We start from the raw sequence: 17,403 nt of genomic DNA, 5'->3' as shown, positions 1-17,403 counted from the left end.
TGCAATAAAGCATCTTGTTGTCTCTCCACATGTGAGGACCAGAGATGTGAAATGTCAGTGTTCTAGAGCTGGCGATGGCCTCTGCTGTATGTCTTTCCTCTACTCCTTAGGACCAAAGACAAGGATAAAAGGGTATCAGTGATACTGTTTTTGTGCTGTTTAGGCTGAAGAGATTGATTCTCAGCCCTGATTAGCCTAGCATTGGACCTCCTGATACTTTTCTCACAGAGGAGGTCTATTATTGAAAGACTGATCCTTTGTCCAGGTTTAAAATGGATTTGGTGATTAATCCTTTCTTAGACACTAAAAGGATGTCAACAGACATCTTATTCTACTAACTGGTGCAAAGACCCGGATTTAACTACCATGATAAAATAAGTGAAAGTACCTTGACTTCCTTCCAAGGGGCTGTAATGTGGGTGGATGAGTGTCAAAGCTCTGCATTGTTATTCTCTGCATGTTCAAGAGTGTGTGTTATTGTGGATTGTTTTTTGCAATTCCCAACATTAAACGTTTCCTTTGGGTGACTGCTCAGGCCTGGTCTACACTAACACCCCAATTCGATCTAAGGTACGTAACTTCAGCTACGTGAATAACGTAGCTGAAGTCGACATACCTTAGTTCGAATTTACCGCGGTTCAGACGCGGTCCACACACGGCAGGCAGGCTCCCCCGTCGACTCCGCGGTACTCCTCTCGCTGACGTGGAGTACCGCAGTCGACGGCGAGCACTTCCTGGTTCGAATTATCGCGTCCACACCAGACGCGATAAATCGAACCCGGAAGTTCGATTGCCAGCCGTCGAACTACCGCGGTAGTGTAGACAAGCCCTTAGATTTCACTCCTACAAGGTCATAGAGCACAACTTTGAGACCTCATTCTGGTCCTTATGCCATCAGTTAAACCCCTGTGGATGATATTGTTGTACTTTCTAACCATTAAAGTAGCTGCTATCTTTAATCGGGTGAGTTTCCAAATTTGAGAGCTTTCTCTGATGAGCTGCAGTATTGTACTTCTAGGTCAGACAAGTAGTCCTCACATTCTTCATAGCATTCATTCTCAAAGCATATTCAAGAAATATGCTTCCTTCTATTAGCCATCAAAGGCCAGTCTTTAAGAGCCCAGACAATTCCATGGCAGAGAAGTCTTTTATCTCCTGTAATGAGATGGCCACCTAGCCCACATAAATTCACCAAATTCTACCTATTGGTCATCCAGTCGTTAGACAATGATATTTTTGGCAGAAGTCATTTCCAGGCTTTAGTGCCTTTGTAGGGGAAAGATAGAGAGAATCTAACATGTCTTGGTTCTGGATATCAGTGTTTAAAGAACGATCTTGCCTTCCATCCCGGAGGCACACTGCTGTGAAGATCTCATTGTAACTGATCTGTGGGCCTCAGTATGAAGAAAAATATGTGAGCTTACTGAAAATGTCCTCTTTTTGAGTAACAAGGTCCATGCCTCTGGCCCACCCTGGAGACAGGAATCAGTCATCCATAATAGAAAGAGAAATGGACATCCTAAGATTCAGGTTTAATTTGTTTGGGGGAAATTATCCCTATGCTCAACAGTAGGAGAAAGTATTGTTTAATTTCTTCCCCCACTGTATAGTTAACACAGTCTCTAGGAAGTAAGATGGAATTCTGGCTGTAGAAGCTGTCACAATTGAAGGGACCTTTTGGAGCCAGGGCATTCATTCCCTTGCTGCCAGTGACTGACAGATCCTGGTTCTGCCCCAAAGCAGGCAAGCAATCTGTAGCTCTATTGTACCAGATCTGTGGATTTATTACTTGAAGAAAGGAAATCTTTCATGTGAAATCGGATACATTTTCCCTATGGTAAATTTTTCCTGTTTAACTAATCTGGACCTCTACACATCTCCTAATCTCTATATGTCAAACTTGGCTTTAATTGTTTCAGTTCTGTTGACTGAGACCAGCAGCAGGACTGTCATATCATGCATATTTTAATTTTACTTATTGGAGAAGCAGTTGGTTTACTTGACTTGATTTCCTCAGAACATAGGTTGCATTAATAAAGTGCCCTTGCAGATGACAGCAAATGGTGCTCAGTCAGTTGTGTTTTCTGTTGATTTGCTCCTTTCCATTCCTTTAACTGGAAACAGAAGTTGACTTTTTCACAATTACTATCCAAAGGGAATATATCAAAATAATTTTTTTTCACCCCTCAGTTATAGATGAGACTCAGTTGGGGAAAAGAGGGTACTTGACACCCATCACTGCCAAAGACCACATTGTGGCTCTGTGGAAGAATGAAGGTAACTATTGTTAGACCAAAACTTCTTCAGATTTCTCAATGCTTATATGTTGTACCCTATCCCCTACCTTTCATCTTTGTTTCTTTAGCTTATCAGGGCAGATATTGTCTCTTTACTTTGTACAGTGCCCAGCATAATGATCCAAATTGGGGATTAAATTAAAATCTGTATCATAATACATATGCAGAAATAAGATTATACAGGCGACCTAAATTCTGGTATTTCTTTGGTTTACAACCTAAATGTTCTCTTATTATAGAGGTTTTTTTTTTGTTTTTTTTGTTTGTTTGTTTCTGTATGGAATACAGGTGTAGTATATATTGTATACACAATGAGACCAAGTGGCGTGGGGGAGTGGAACATCATATCCTGTGAAACAGCATTGACATTTGCTCATATGGCTCTTTGGAGAGATGTGGAAAACCAGATAGGATATTGCTAAGTGATAGGCTAATTAGAAGTGTTTTCAGTTGGCCGTTTGGTAATACAGAACCTCCTGCCCTCTTATAGCAAGTAATAGGAACCCAAGGACATGCGTATATAAAACGAAACCTTGAAGGTTATAATAGCATAAGGACAAGAAATAACAGACGAGTCAATAATTTAAGTTGTCTGTGTGGTGGAAGCCATTGGTATTTAGCATTTGGTCTTGATGTTTAAACCAGTTAAATGCCATTAGTCCATCACCAAATGCAGTTGTGAGTTTGAATGCCTAGAGTACAGCAGACCTAATTCAAGTTTTATCTCTTCTCTGATTGTACTACTTAGGTTTCTTTTTAAATCACCTCTTCTCTGGTCTGGAGGTTGGTGAGAATTCAGGATTCAGCCCTGATATGTTCTTTCTAGATCTCCTTGTGGTTCCACCTTCAAGGTAACAAAACTTCTTGTGAAACTTAATAGAAATTAGTTATTAGCACATACTGTTTTTAAAAGTCAGAAATGCAGACTCCTAGGGTATAGGTACTGCTCTGTTACAATGTTAGAAGAGCAATGTAATTGTAAGTGGAGTGATCTTTCAGCATGACAGTGTTGCCTGTAAAGGTTGCAAGGGAACTATTAGTTCACATTGCTATTTCTAATGCAATGAAGATGGCGGGGGGAAGAGCAGGAGGTTGTTTCTGTTGGCTTTATCCCTGTATAATAAGTACAACCTGCCTTAGGTATCGGCCTGTGAATCGTCTTGGAGACCAGATGTTTACAAATGGTCAAACTGTGAACTTGCAGGCTGTCATGAAAGATGTCCAATTAATAAGGAAGCTTCTGGCTTTCATGGCTCAAGAACAAAGTCAACCAATAAAGCTTGTAGAGAATGAAATCCAGAAGGTAAGAGCTGCTGCATACCCGAGTAGCCAAAGTGAAAAAATAACGTAAAATTCAAGAAGACTCTCATTAAAACTGCTCTAATAAAGATCGTAGGGTGGGTCAGCAGGCCATTTATGACTGGAAAGGGTCTCTACCTGGCTGGGCTTGTGTGCTATTGTCCCAAGGAGGCCTGCTGCAAGGGGAAAGCAGTTTGCTCAGACTTCTATTGTTGATTTTTCCGCATTTATTAATAAAGCGAATGTTTGGTGTGTATGAGAGAGAATGGGCCACTAGTTCACTGGGTTGGTACGGCACAGACCACCAAAGTAGAAGTTTCTGCCATGCTGCTCTGAACATACATCATTGCTGAGATGCAGGAAGTGGGATTACCACTGTGGGTAAGGGGCAATTCAGCTTCTGAGGCTTAGCAGTGCCAGTTGTGGGTACTGCCCATTAGTAGTTAGGCTGGCATCCGCTAATTCACACAGGCCACAAAATAGCAGTTAGTTCAGGGGTGGGGCAAACTTTTTGGCCTGAGGGCCACATTGGCATTGAGAAACTGTATGGAGGGCCGGGTAGGGAAGGCTGTGACTCCCCAAAAGTAGGACTAGAAATAAACTGTAATCCAGTTGAGTGCCCCTCTCCCGGTATATAGTCCAGGCTTGCTGTATCTTATGAGCTCTGATGCTTGGCATCAGCTAAACTAAATTCTCCTTTTGATTTACGTTCATTGCAATAACATCCTTGAAGGCATTGTAAATTACTTTAATCACTGAGTTTCACCACTAGGTGGAGCTGCATCTTCAGCTATTTGAAACTGCTTGAGGTAGGCATATAATTAACTGTGTTTGGAAGTTGTCCGTGGCACAGACTGTAATACCTCATGAAAAAATGGCATAGGGTTTTTAATGATTGTGAGAAATTAGGATCTTGGATTATTTTTATCTAAAAGAGGGTGGCTCCTAGCATTTTGTTGGGTCACTCACTCAATGCTGACTCAGATGGGAAACTGCCATTTATTTGATTACCAACTATTGAATCCCTATTGCCGTGTGTTACCTATTGTTTTCCTTGGAAGTCTTCTATCCAGGGGCTAACGAGGCCTGACCTGGTTTAATTTTTGAGGTTTGATAAACTGCTCTACATCCAAAATGCTTCTGAAATAAATGTAGTCAAACTTTACTAATTCTGGGTCACTGAGAACGAAAATGATGCTTAAAATTGTTGATTGGCTCTAGTTTTCAAGATATGCTATTGGGTCAGTATATACGACCCTTGACTTGGGAATGGCGGAGGATAAGTGAGTTATAAAGGGAAGGGATCTCAATTTAAACCAGAAATGACTAAAATACATCTTTGACTGGATCTATGAATAAATCTATGACTGGGTTTGGACAGTACTTGCTTTTTAGGCAAAACAATGAATGATGCAATCTGAAGCTGGTATTGCGTCATACATGATATGAATTGCATCATGTTATTCCTAGATGTCATGGATGATGCAATCATAACGAAGCTTACATCACTCTGCTGAACAAATTGCCCTATATCAGCTCTAGAAATCATACAGTGTCGTGCTCTTATTTGTCAGTGTTTGATTTTGCAAAGGGACACATTTCTGTTTAGCCAAAGTGAGCAGAGATGCCTCATACTTGTATGAACAGTACAGATAACTTCTGCTATGTTTGTGGTGAAGTGACTTTTGCATCACAAAAGCGCAGTATAACCACTATGGTTAAGAGAGTCTATCAACCTTTATTTTGGCTGCAAAATTGGAGATCAGGACAAGAGGTGGGCCCCACACATATGCTGCAACACTTGGGCAACAAATCTTCGCCAGTGGTTGAACAGGAAAAGGAAATCTATGCCTTTTGCAGTGCCAATGATTTGGAGAGCCAACAGATCATACCAGCAATTGTTACTTCTGCATGGTGCCTCCAGTTGGGAAAGGTGTGTCAAAGAAGAAAAAGTGGACTGTGCATTATCCAAACATTCCATCAGCTATACGCCCAGTACCCCACGGAGAAGGACTGCCGGTTCCTGATGCACCAGAATCATTCTCACTTGAGTCAGACGAGGAAGAGGATGAAACTTCTGGTCCTGAACCATCAATGTCACAGGACCCACATTTTCTCCCATCCTCCTCCTCTGAACCGCACCTCATAACACAAGGTGAACTGAATGACCTTGTCAGGGATTTGAAACTACCCAAGACTAAGGCAGAGCTGTTGGGCTCCAGACTACAGCAGTGGAATCTCCTGGCAGGTGATGTTAGGGTTTCCATGTTCCGTGACCATCAAAAGGATCTTGTCCAATTCTTCTTCATGGAAGGTGATCTTGTAGCCTGCAACAACATCGATGGTGTGATGGCAGCCCTCAACATCGTTCACGATCCAGATGAGTGGAGACAGTTCATTGATTCATCGAAGACGAGTCTTAAAGCTGTTTTACTGCATAATGGCAATGTTTTGCCATCAATTCCAGTTGGTCATGCAGTCCATATGAAGGAAACCTATGACAACATGAAACAACTTTTGAGGTGCTTAAACTATGACCAACATCAGTGGCAGCTTTGTGGCGATTTGAAGGTTGTTGCTCTCTTGCTTGGTCTGCAGACTGGATACACAAAGTACTGCTGTTTTCTCTGCGAATGGGATAGTTGTGCAAGAGATTCCCACTACATCAAGAAAGATTGGAGCCTGGGAGGAAAAGTGTTCAGCATCCACCACTTGTTGAATCAAGGAAGATTTTGTTACCACCCTTACACATCAAGCTGGGTCTGATGAAGAACTTTGTCAAGGCCATTGACAAAACACAAGCAGCTTTCAAGTACCTCCATGGAAAATTTCCAAGCTTAAGTGAAGCTAAGATAAAGGAAGGTGTCTTTGTTGGTCCTCAGATTCGTGAACTTCTTCGAGATGATGCATTTGACCATGCACTGCGTGGCAAGGAAAAGACTGCATGGAAAGCCTTCCAGTTAGTGGCAATAAATTTTCTCGGAAACAACAAGGCAGACTATTACAGGTTGTTGGTGGAAAACCTCCTCAAAGCATACAAAAGCCTTGGTTGCAACATGTCACTAAAGATACATTTTTTGCACTCTCATCTAGATTTTTTTTCCACCGAACTGCGGAGCAGTGAGCGACGAGCACGGCGAGCGATTTCACCAGGACATTGCAACAATGGAGAAACGCTATCAGGGCAAATGGAGCCCATCAATGTTTGCAGACTATTGCTGGACAGTGACAAGAGATGCTCCATTTAATGAATACAAGAGACAAGCCAAGAAGCGCCGAGTAGACACTGAATAGGACTAAACTATGTACAGAATAGTTTTTTGCCTTTTGTTTCATAATAAATTTTATTTATATAACCTTTTTGCTGATTTTTAAAGTGTTACATAAATAGGACAGGTGAAATATTATCATGTAAAGCAACCATAAACACATGAAAAGACCTAGGTTTACAATTGATGATTAAAACTCTACTATCTACACAATATACATAGACATAAAATGTAAAAACTTAAATATCTTAGAAACAGTAGCCAATCAGTTGTTTTAATTGTCATATTTGAATTCAGCACATCAAAATACATAATAAATAGCACATTTTATCTCTGAAGCAGACAGCTTCTCAAAAATTGTAGACCAGTGTAACAGAACAGTATGTTGAGATAATCTAAAAGTAACATTTATCTTGTTAGTGATTCATTGGGTTTCTTAGCTTTAATCAGATGGCCAAAAATGAGTGATGTTTCATCTGTGATTTCCTTTGAGAGCTTAATGCTATAAACACAAGGCTGGTAGAACAGGAATTTAATTTTTTAAATCCGGGTTCTCATACATTTCTACAGGTGACATATGAGGCGTTGGAATCACTGGATCGTTCAGTCCTGGCTATGATCTCCGGACAGAGCACTGCAGATAAACTGTACAACATTTGGATTCGTCTTCAGAGCCATGTCAATATTGTGTTCGACAGTGACATGGACAAATTAATGACAGAAAAATACCCTGGTATCCGTCAGGTGAGCGTCAAGGAAGTCTCAATCAGACTTCACTAGACTTTGTGTGGTAAGAGACAGCTATAGAGAGAAGCACAAAGGGAATAAGTATGAAAAGTGAAGTAGTTGTGTTTAATTTGTAGGCATTTCCATGGCACTCATCACTGTAGTATCTAGCGTGTTTGAATGACTCGTTGGATACTTTGATACAGTATATTTGTAACATCTACATTTTTTTGTTTTATCATTCTTTTAATTTCTACTTTCAAAGATATTGGAGAAAAAGGAAGGACTGTTCCGCAAGCACATGATGGGAAAACGTGTGGATTACGCTGCTCGGTCAGTCATTTGCCCTGACATGTACATTGCTACCAATGAGATTGGTATTCCTATGGTAAGGGAAAATAAAGTAGTATGTTTGTTAGGACAAGCATATTTGACAATGTAGTTACCAATTTGAAATTTGTATATTCACTGGCTGATCCAGTCTCTCACCCCACATCCCCTCATTCTCACAGTATCTCCATAGTCCTGCAAAGCAGATTCCCCTTACGTGTAATCTGATGGTTACATCTGTGTTAATAAAAAGATAGTTGAAGACCAGAAAATTTGCCAATTGTTATACTAAATATTGCCTCTGAGAAAGAGATTGGAAGGAGAAAGGTCTGAATTTGGGTCATGGGAGCTTGACAACCACTGAACATTTTAAGTAGAGCTTGGCTCCCATTTTCCTATCCCTGGTCTTTGAATGTTGCATTTTGTAACATCACAGCAGCCTGTGCCAAGCTTTAGGTAAATGTAGTGTGCTGAGTCATTGGTGCAAAGCTGCCTTAATTCCTTCCTTACTGACTTGCAGTTTCCTCCCAAAGAGAGAACTGCATTGAAGGGAAGCTCTTGCTGGCACTTCTGAAGACCTGCAAGTTCTGCTAATGACTGTGGCTGGAATTCTCAGCCTGTGCAACAAGGCCTAAAGGGAAGTGTGTTGCTGTGATTTGTTAAATTTTTTTTTTTTTTTACTTCAGTCACATTTCCCTTGCTCCTGCTTGTGGAGTTTAATTAGCTTAGAGACTTGGGCTGTTCTCATAACATCAACTTTTCCACTTCACTGTCTAAGACTCATGGATCTGTGACTGATGCATTTTTTTTCTTTTGTCATCAGCTGTTTGCTTTTGGAAAATAAAATCATGATTTCTGTTCTTATATATATCCAGTTAATGGATTTTTCTACTTGTCTTCAGGGGGAAAACAACAGAGAAGGAACAAATTTTCCCATTTATCATAGTGAAACCACAAAGAAGGGACAGAAATATATTTGTTAGAAGTGAAAATTCTTGAATATGGCAATTATCCCAGTTTTGGAGTCATTGCCCCTGCATGCCACCTTTGGGGTCCTCTCTAGGGGCACCCAGTCAGGACTTCAGACCTTCAGCTGTCACCTGATTGTGGGCAGGGACCTTTGTGCCCACTCCCTTCTGAACAGTGTTTTTAAGGCTGCACAGCGCCCTGCTGTACACTGATATCCCCAGCAAGTCAGTCTGCCTAAAGGCCAACTCCTATGGGTTGCTTTTTCTCTCTCTGGGCTATGAACAGTGTATTGCCAGCACGTACAAGTTACCACACAACTGTGACTCAGCAGAGTACATTTATTCTTAACAGAGGAAAGCACATAGATGTATAACAGATATATATTTTTTTATACAATGTTTCCTACACACATACACCAGAAATCACCCATATTTCACGTGGGGAGTCTGGTAGGCCCACACCCCTTCCAGCACTGCAGCAAGAGGCAAATCCTTTCCTTGGACAGAAGGTCCTGTCCATTTGCTGAACTGAAAGGAAGACCACAAGTTAGTTCAAGCTCATCCTTTTTATACAAGAAGCCCTGTATTTGTTTCCCTAGTCTCTGAGAAACACAGCCTGAACCACCAAGAGGTGGTGCTTCTCCAGACTTGTTTACTATCACAGGGGTAATCGGTCTCCACTGGTTTTAGTTCCGGCAAGGAGTTATGATAACTCTTCGGTTGGATATTAGGAAAAACTTTTTCACTAGGAGGGTGGTGAAGCACTGGAATGGGTTACCTAGGGAGGTGGTGGAATCTCCTTCTTTAGAGGTTTTTAAGGTCAGGCTTGACAAAGCCCTGGCTGGGATGATTTAGTTGGGATTAGGTCCTGCTTTGAGCATGGGGTTGGACTAGATGACCTCCTGAGGTCCCTTCCAATCCTGATATTCTATGATTCCTCATAGAGAAGAACACAACGCTATATAAGCCATTTATAAATTAAATACAATGGTCCCCAAAGATACTGCAAGGGGTTGCAGTTTCTGTCACTGATATTTCTGGATTTCAGTTTTCTTCTTAGTTTGCATTCATGTGTGGTTCTAGAGTTGTCATTCTGAGTCACTAGTACCATTTTAACCCTAAATCCAGCAACCAGTTATTTTGTTTTGCAGTGACTGATATGTGGCAAGGAAAAACTTACTTAGTTTGATTTACTAGAGCTGAAAGAAGATTATAAATAAATAGTTTATTTAGAAGGCTACTGATACTAGTAAAAAAAAATGTCCTGATATAAGGAGATTTAAAACAAAACTTAAATTAAAAAGTCATATGTTGGATCTGTCCTCATGCCTTTTGATAAATCAAAGATTCTATATCCTAGATTGTAAGGAGATGGTAACAGTATTGTGGGGCCTGAAGGGTGGGTGTGGATTATAATGTGGGTTAGGATGCAGATAGGAGAAATGGCTGGGTCACACCTCATCTTTCTTCCAAGTGCCCAGCACCTTTTGGAAATAAAAACTCAGCTCTCTTTCGACTGGCTGCTGTTCAGCAGTGCCGTGTTCATTGATCATTGTGCCTGTTTTTCTTCCCGGTTAGGTATTTGCTACCAAATTGACTTACCCTCAGCCAGTAACTCCGTGGAATGTCAAAGAACTGAGGCAGGCTGTCATAAATGGTCCAAATGTTCACCCTGGTGCCTCCATGGTCGTTAATGAAGATGGGTCACGTACGGTGTTGAGTGCAACCAGCCAGACCCAGAGGGAAGCCATAGCTAAGCAGCTCCTCACTCCTTCCACTGGAGCCCCAAAACCAGGAATGAAAATTGTGAGTACTATGCAAACCCAACCCAGCAGGGTAAAGAGTTTTTTTGGAGATGGGGGCTGTTGAAGCCGGTTACAAAGTGAAGCTGGACCAATGTTCCAGGTACCTCACCTTTTCATCTGGTGGCTAGAGAAGCTCATGTGGATGTCTGAGGAGAAATGAACAGCTTCTAGGCTCAGGGAATTTTTCTTTCCTGCATTTCACTTGAATTCTTGGTGTTTGCATGACTTCCCAATCCTGTAAAGGTAACGAATGCTGCTTCTCTTGGAGGTCTGGGCGGATTTAGCTAGCGAAATACGTTTTCTTTTAGTCATGAAACTTTGGTTTTGTTATACTTTAATATTAATGTCAAGATACCATGCTGACAATCCTGACAACTGTAGTTCTGCATACTCATAGAATAGATACAGCCCAAGCAGCAATAGTGCAGAAGTCTCCTCTTGTTCTGATGATATGATTTAGCTTGTGACCTAGACAGACTACCTCTAATGGCAAGAGGGGAATTCAGCCTCCTGGCACATTCAAACCTTGTCCTGTGCTGACACTGCAGAGAAGCAAGTGAGAGGGAGGATGGCCTTGTTAAGACACAAATTTGGAGGTCTGATTTCAGTGGCATGCTCTCTCAGACTTTGATCTAGGGTGAATCATGTCCTCCTTTGTCCCTTAGTTTCCCATCTGTAAAATGGGGATAACACTTAACAGGGTTGTTTGAATGGATACATTAACTTAATGTTTGAGAGATGCTTAGAGGAAGCTGTTTCATTGCTCCAGTGTCACTGCCCTAGTGACCAAAGCTGTACAGCATGTCTTTCTTCCAGCGTTTTCCCACAGATAGTAACTCGTCATTTTAGACGGTCCTAAATGTGCATGTATTGTTTCCAGCTCTTTGTGGGTGAGGTTGTGCACCTCTTTATGCTCAGCTGAGTGTAGAGGGAGGAGGGAAGAACAAAAGTAGGATATCTTGTTTAGTCAGGAAAATGAGTTGCTTCTATGGTTAGGTCTCCATTCCAGCTGAGAGATGTGATTCCCAGCTCCTGTAGACACACCCATGCTTGCAGTGTAACCAGGGTAGCACAGGTGGCAGCTCAGCCTAGGCACCTGAGTACATACCCACCTCGACCACTGGGTATGCGCTCAATCTACTACCCTTGCTACACAGCTATTTTTAGCAGAGCTAGCTCAGGCCAAGCCGCGGCGGTATGATCTAGACAGTGTTGTCGAGCTGGGGCTCTTGTCTTCTAATCTCAGCTCTGCCACTCACTGTCTGATCTTGTCTAAGTCACTTAGCTTCACTATGCCACAGTTCAACCCATGTGTAAAGTTCATATAATATTTCCCTACCTCACAGGTGTTGAGGCTCAATATTGATAAAGGATATTTTACCTACTTAGATGAAAAATGCTGTACAAGTGGTGAATGTTTTTATTTTGATACCTTTTACTTCTACTGACATGTTTCTGACCGAGGTTCCTGTGCCAATAAGATAGTATTTAATACACCTCTACCCCAATATAACGCTGTCCTCAGGAGCCAAAAAATCTTGCCGCGTTATAGGTGAAACCGCGTTATATCGAACTTGCTTTGATCCACAAGAGTGCGCAGCCCCTCCCCGGAGCACTGCTTTACCACATTCTATCCGAATTCGTGTTATATCGGGTCGCGTTATATTGCGGTAGAGGTGTACTTAGCGTTTCAGTGGGTCCAGTTAGCTCAAAGCCCTTCATAGACCTAAAATAAACCTTCGCCATGTTGTTATGAAGTAGGGTGAATAAAAACCTGATTTAAAAAAAATCAAATAGATTTATTTTATTTAAATCAAATACAGTTTTCTTTTTAAAAATAAACCTGTTTAAAATTAAATTTGAAATTGGCAGCCTAAAAATCTAAACTTACTATAAGCTATTCAAATAAATTAAATACATTTTTAAAATGCTGCTTCATTTAAATAAATTAAAAATGCTGCATATACGAGTTCTCAAATTTTTAATGGGTTAAAGGGTGCTGCTTTTTAAAATCTATATAAAATCAGAGGGAAACCATCTTTATCTTTTGAGTTCAACTCAAGCTTTATAAATATATCGTGTCTTGTATTGCATTATTTTCAGTCTTTACAGTTGAGCAAATGCTGATACTTATATTTGGAAAAAATGTAAATACTTCATATTCAGTACTTTTGGTTTCAGTGTAGCGAGTCAAGTTCAGAGAGACTATTTCCTTAATTTGAACTAGTTCATTCAAAGTTGAGAAACCGCTTGGGAGTTGAGAGAACCTGGTTTGATCATGTTCAGGAGGTAGCTGCCTGATCAACACCTGGCCCCCATTCCTCAGCTACTCTGCTTTTCCCTTGATCACTTTTTTCTTTAAAGGGGCTATGTCATGAACAGGGTGTGACTGGCCATGATCCCTACTACCCTTCTAAGAGAACAGACCACCCTGTTATAACCCCATCTGCATCATTAGGCAGCTGAGTACCTTTGAAAATCTGGCCCATGGTGACCGGGAACAATCCATCAATTTCCTAGCTACCGTTAATACTTCTTTTGTTTAGTAAATCAGTTTTAAATGCCAAATATGTTTTGATAAACTTTTTTCTTATGTATCCAGCACTTTTAAGTTAGCTTATTTAAATAATAAAAACAATTTTAAAAAGTTGTTTTTGTACTTTTGTAATTGAATTAAAATTAAGAATCTGAATAAATGTATGCTAAGCTATATAACTGCTTAAATAAATTTTGTGTGGGTATAACATCCTCCTGGTTAGCACAAAAGTACCAAATTCAGTGTAGAGGCTACATTTGGTTGCAACATGTTTGGTTGGTATAACCATTACATGAGAATGAACCTTTCTTTAGGAAAATAACTAAAAGGTACAAATTCAAAATAAAATTTCCTGTTTGCTGGATTAAATGATTAAATCACTAATTTTAAAGTACCTTTTGATTTAAATCTTTCCATCCTGCTGTGAAGTCAATATTTATCCCCGTTTTCAAGATGGGGGAAACCTGTGGCACAAGGAGATGATAAGCCTCGTCAGAGGAGGGTCACTTTCAGAGCAGGAATTAAAGCTCAGGAATTCTTAGCTCCCAACCCAAAGTCCACTTTCTACATTTCAGGTTACTGTTACATAAATGTGATGTTTGAGCTGTTGCATCTGATGTCCCATCTCCCCTCTGATATGCAATCCTGTAACTGATGTTCATGCTCTTTTCAGAAGAAAACTTGCAGATTGAGAAAGGTAGCCGCTGTTAGCACCTATACTGAAACGGGAGACAAATATTTGAACAGGGTACATTATATCTGCCAATATTTCCAGGAGATGGCTTTCACGCCTGAGTATCTAAACCAGCATTTTCTTTGACCCCTCAGATTTTACCTTTGGCATGTTTTGAAATTGGCTCTTCGCTGCTGTGTTGGAAGTGGCAAAAGAGCACCTGTGAATTGGGGCCTGAAAATGAAGCTTTCTCAACATTAGCTGAATAGCTTATTCGACTGAAGCTATGAAAGACTGAAAAGAGAGTCACCACATCTATATTAGAAAGTCTTCTATCCTAAATAGAGTTGGGGACTCACAGTATACCATTGTTTGGGGACTTGTATTATAGAATGGTGCTCTTAATTCATGAAAGGCCTTAAGATTCTGAGAGCTCGTATAATGTTCTTGAACATAGAGGTTTTTTAAAACAGAAACAAGGTGAATTGTTGCAAATATGAAGAGCAGTACCTTTGCCACATAGACAGTAATATCCACCTCCAGCAAGCAGCCTTTGGGCCAAGTTGTAGATCTTCAAGAAATCTCAAACTGAATCCTAAGCAGTGATGCAAAGTAGCCTGCCACACGGAGGAGCGGCAGTGGGTCCCTGGGCTGCCCCCCTCCCCAGAGCAGCACATCCGCTGGAGTGCCCCCTCTCCCCCAGCACCTAAGACTTAGTTAGGGATATTTTTAGTAAAAGTCACGGACAGGTCACTGGCCCTGACTTTTTGTTTATTGCCCCTGACCTGTCCGTGACTTTTACTAAAAATACCCATGACTAAATCGTAGCCTTAGACATAGTGTCTCGGTATTTAAGATTTCGCCCCTGTAAAAGGGGGAGAATAGCACTGCCTTACCTCACAGGGGTGTTGTGAGGAAAAATGTGTTCAAGACTGTGAGGTGCTCAGATATAACAGTAAAGGGGGCCATATAAATACCATAGATCGTATAGAATATGGTCACTTCTGACTGAACTAAAATACCTCTAGAAATTTCTTTAAATAGTGAACCGCTGGGAAAATTGGCAGACAATTCCACCCCCGTCACATCTCCCTCCAAATCAATAAATAAACTTTCTCTGCTGTTGCGTACATTTTTGGAGGTAGGTGAGGGCTAACCTTGATGTGAACTTCTTCTCTCATCCAAAACAAATCCTACAGAAGCCCCATAAAAAGCTGTGGTATTTATTCAGAAGCAGGAAAGCTGTTTGTTTTGGGCTAGAAAGGGCAGTGCTCAATCATTTGCAGTTTGGCAACAGTTGTGAACATTTGAGGCATTTCCAGGGTGTGCTCCAGAGGAGGACAATACTAAGTTCACTTTCCATTACAGCAATATCTGCACTTTTATCAGCCTGAAATTATATAACATCATTGGCTGTCGGCCCATCCAGTCTAACATTCCGCAGAGAAGGGTAGAAAGGAAACAGCCCAGCGCGCTTAAAGGGCCTGTGACATAGGGTGGTAGTTAAAGCAGTTGCCAAATATTCTCATGGATCCACTGAGTCAGAGTTGAAGTATCTTCTTGGAAACTTTTGGTTTTTCTGGTCATGGAATCATCTCCGAGGGCTGGGGAATTCCAGTGATCATAAATTCCTTCTCCCTAAGGACTGTTGGAGTTGGCTATCATGTTACTTAAAGGGAGCTTTAAAATTTCCTTTTGTTTTTAGATTGTAAGTGACCTGCAAAGCAAACATTTAAAATTGAGTTCACCACTAAAATATGTGCTGAATGCACCCACTAACCAGCCTGTGGAGAGCACTCAGCACAGAAATATGCCAGGCTTAGGCTCTTAAAGAGATTTGTTTGTGATGCCTGGAAAGTTTGCTGCAGCTGCTCAGGCTGTGGGTGCCTTAGCATTTGTTTAGTATTTTATTCTAGTGTCTTATGTGCTTAAATCACTTGTACAAACAATTTAAGTAATCACAATAGTACTGCAAAGTTAAGTATTCTAGCACCTGTTCTATTGAAAGGGAAACTGAGGTATAATGAGGGGAGGTGTTATGGTCAAGATCACCTGGCAAGCTAGTGTCAAAAATGAAATTAGAATTCAGGAGTCCCTGGCCTCTGGTCCTGTGCTCCGTCCACTTGACCATGCTGTCTTATTCTAGGATGTCTGATATTGGAATTATAATACTCCCTCTGATTATTGAGCCAATTCAGAGGGAACCAGGTAAATGATATTTTTTTCTCTCCTCACATGGCAGAATTTTAAAGGTTTCTTTTTTAGTATTATGCTAAAGTCTTTGATAAACCGTACTATGAAGGGGGAGGAGGGATTGTATCTTACCCGGGATGCTGAACTGGTTTGATAACATGAGGAACTAATTCTGGTTTCTGTAGAATCTTGGAATGTGGTCTAGAGGGGAAAGAGTGGTTGAGGAAGTAAGTGGACTGGATCTGATACTCAAAGGGGGTCCACAGAATGAAAATTATAGAGAAAAACTGCTTTAGAGTGTGCACTTGGGTTTAAAATGGTTTCTCTTTCCGTTGAGAGACTGGAATGCTTTATAAACAGGTGAACTGTATTAAATCTCTCTCATAGGTATGTCGCCATCTTAAAAATGGAGATGTCCTCTTACTGAACCGTCAGCCCACCCTTCACAGACCGTCCATCCAAGCCCACCGGGCCAGAATCCTGCCAGGAGAAAAGGTGCTGAGGCTTCACTATGCCAACTGCAAAGCCTACAATGCTGATTTTGATGGTGATGAAATGAACGCTCATTTTCCTCAGAGCGAGCTGGGCCGGGCAGAAGCCTATGTGTTAGCCTGCACTGATGAACAGTATCTCGTTCCTAAGGTAAATAAAACCATCTCAGTGAAAGACGATAAATAAATTGTTTACATCTCTAGAAACCTCTTCCTTCCTCAAGGTGCTCCTTTGGGTTGTTTGTTTTGTTTAATGGTAACTTTGCTTCATAATGTGTTCTTGGGGTGGCAAAGGTGGCTAGTAACTATACTCCATTGTGTTAGATCTTGGTGGCCATAGACTTAAGAATGAAAATTGCAAACACAGGCTCAAATTGTGCATGTGAGGAGGATTTTGTGGGGAAACCTGGACATCTAATCCTGGGGGTTGACACTTTTATACTGTGGTGACGGGGTGCTTAAAATACTCTGGATTGATCCTTCTCCTACTTTTAACTCTTATAGTGCCTGATTGCTGGTATTGTCCCCTGTGTGTGAGCCCCTGAAATGCCATTAACACCTTCCAGTTCTGATTTGCCATTCATCCTCCATGACATATTTCTCACTCGGCCAACTGCTCTCCCTGATCCCAAGGTGACTGGGGAAGGTGAACTTAGAGGTCGGCACGAGGGTGGTAGAATGTCTCATTATTACTAACAGAATTGAAGAAGTGGTTGGGGGAGGTGGTTGTCTTTTTTTAAAATGAGTGTGGGGCCAGCTGTGTCTCTTAAATCTCAATGTTTAGGAGATATTTACTGGAGGGAGAGGAGCTGCCAC

General features: G+C 41.1%; 1 protein-coding gene across 1 annotated transcript in view; it reads left to right on the top strand.

The window, feature by feature from the left end:
• Positions 1-17,403, top strand: part of POLR1A (RNA polymerase I subunit A) — a 58,911-nt gene that overhangs the window by 7,482 nt on the left and 34,026 nt on the right. The window contains exons 7-13 of the mRNA XM_026648100.2: positions 2,191-2,277; positions 3,046-3,148; positions 3,438-3,600; positions 7,436-7,609; positions 7,857-7,979; positions 10,468-10,695; positions 16,484-16,738. Coding sequence (XP_026503885.1) covers positions 2,191-2,277; positions 3,046-3,148; positions 3,438-3,600; positions 7,436-7,609; positions 7,857-7,979; positions 10,468-10,695; positions 16,484-16,738 — 1,133 coding nt within the window. The remainder of the gene's footprint in view (positions 1-2,190; positions 2,278-3,045; positions 3,149-3,437; positions 3,601-7,435; positions 7,610-7,856; positions 7,980-10,467; positions 10,696-16,483; positions 16,739-17,403) is intronic.

The sequence above is a fragment of the Terrapene carolina genome, unplaced genomic scaffold, assembly GCF_002925995.2.
Source record: "Terrapene carolina triunguis isolate 2854851 unplaced genomic scaffold, T_m_triunguis-2.0 Scaffold66, whole genome shotgun sequence".
Taxonomy (NCBI): Eukaryota; Metazoa; Chordata; order Testudines; family Emydidae; genus Terrapene; species Terrapene triunguis.
Note: the sequence above shows the minus strand (reverse complement) of the source record. Positions and strands in the feature narration are given on the sequence as shown.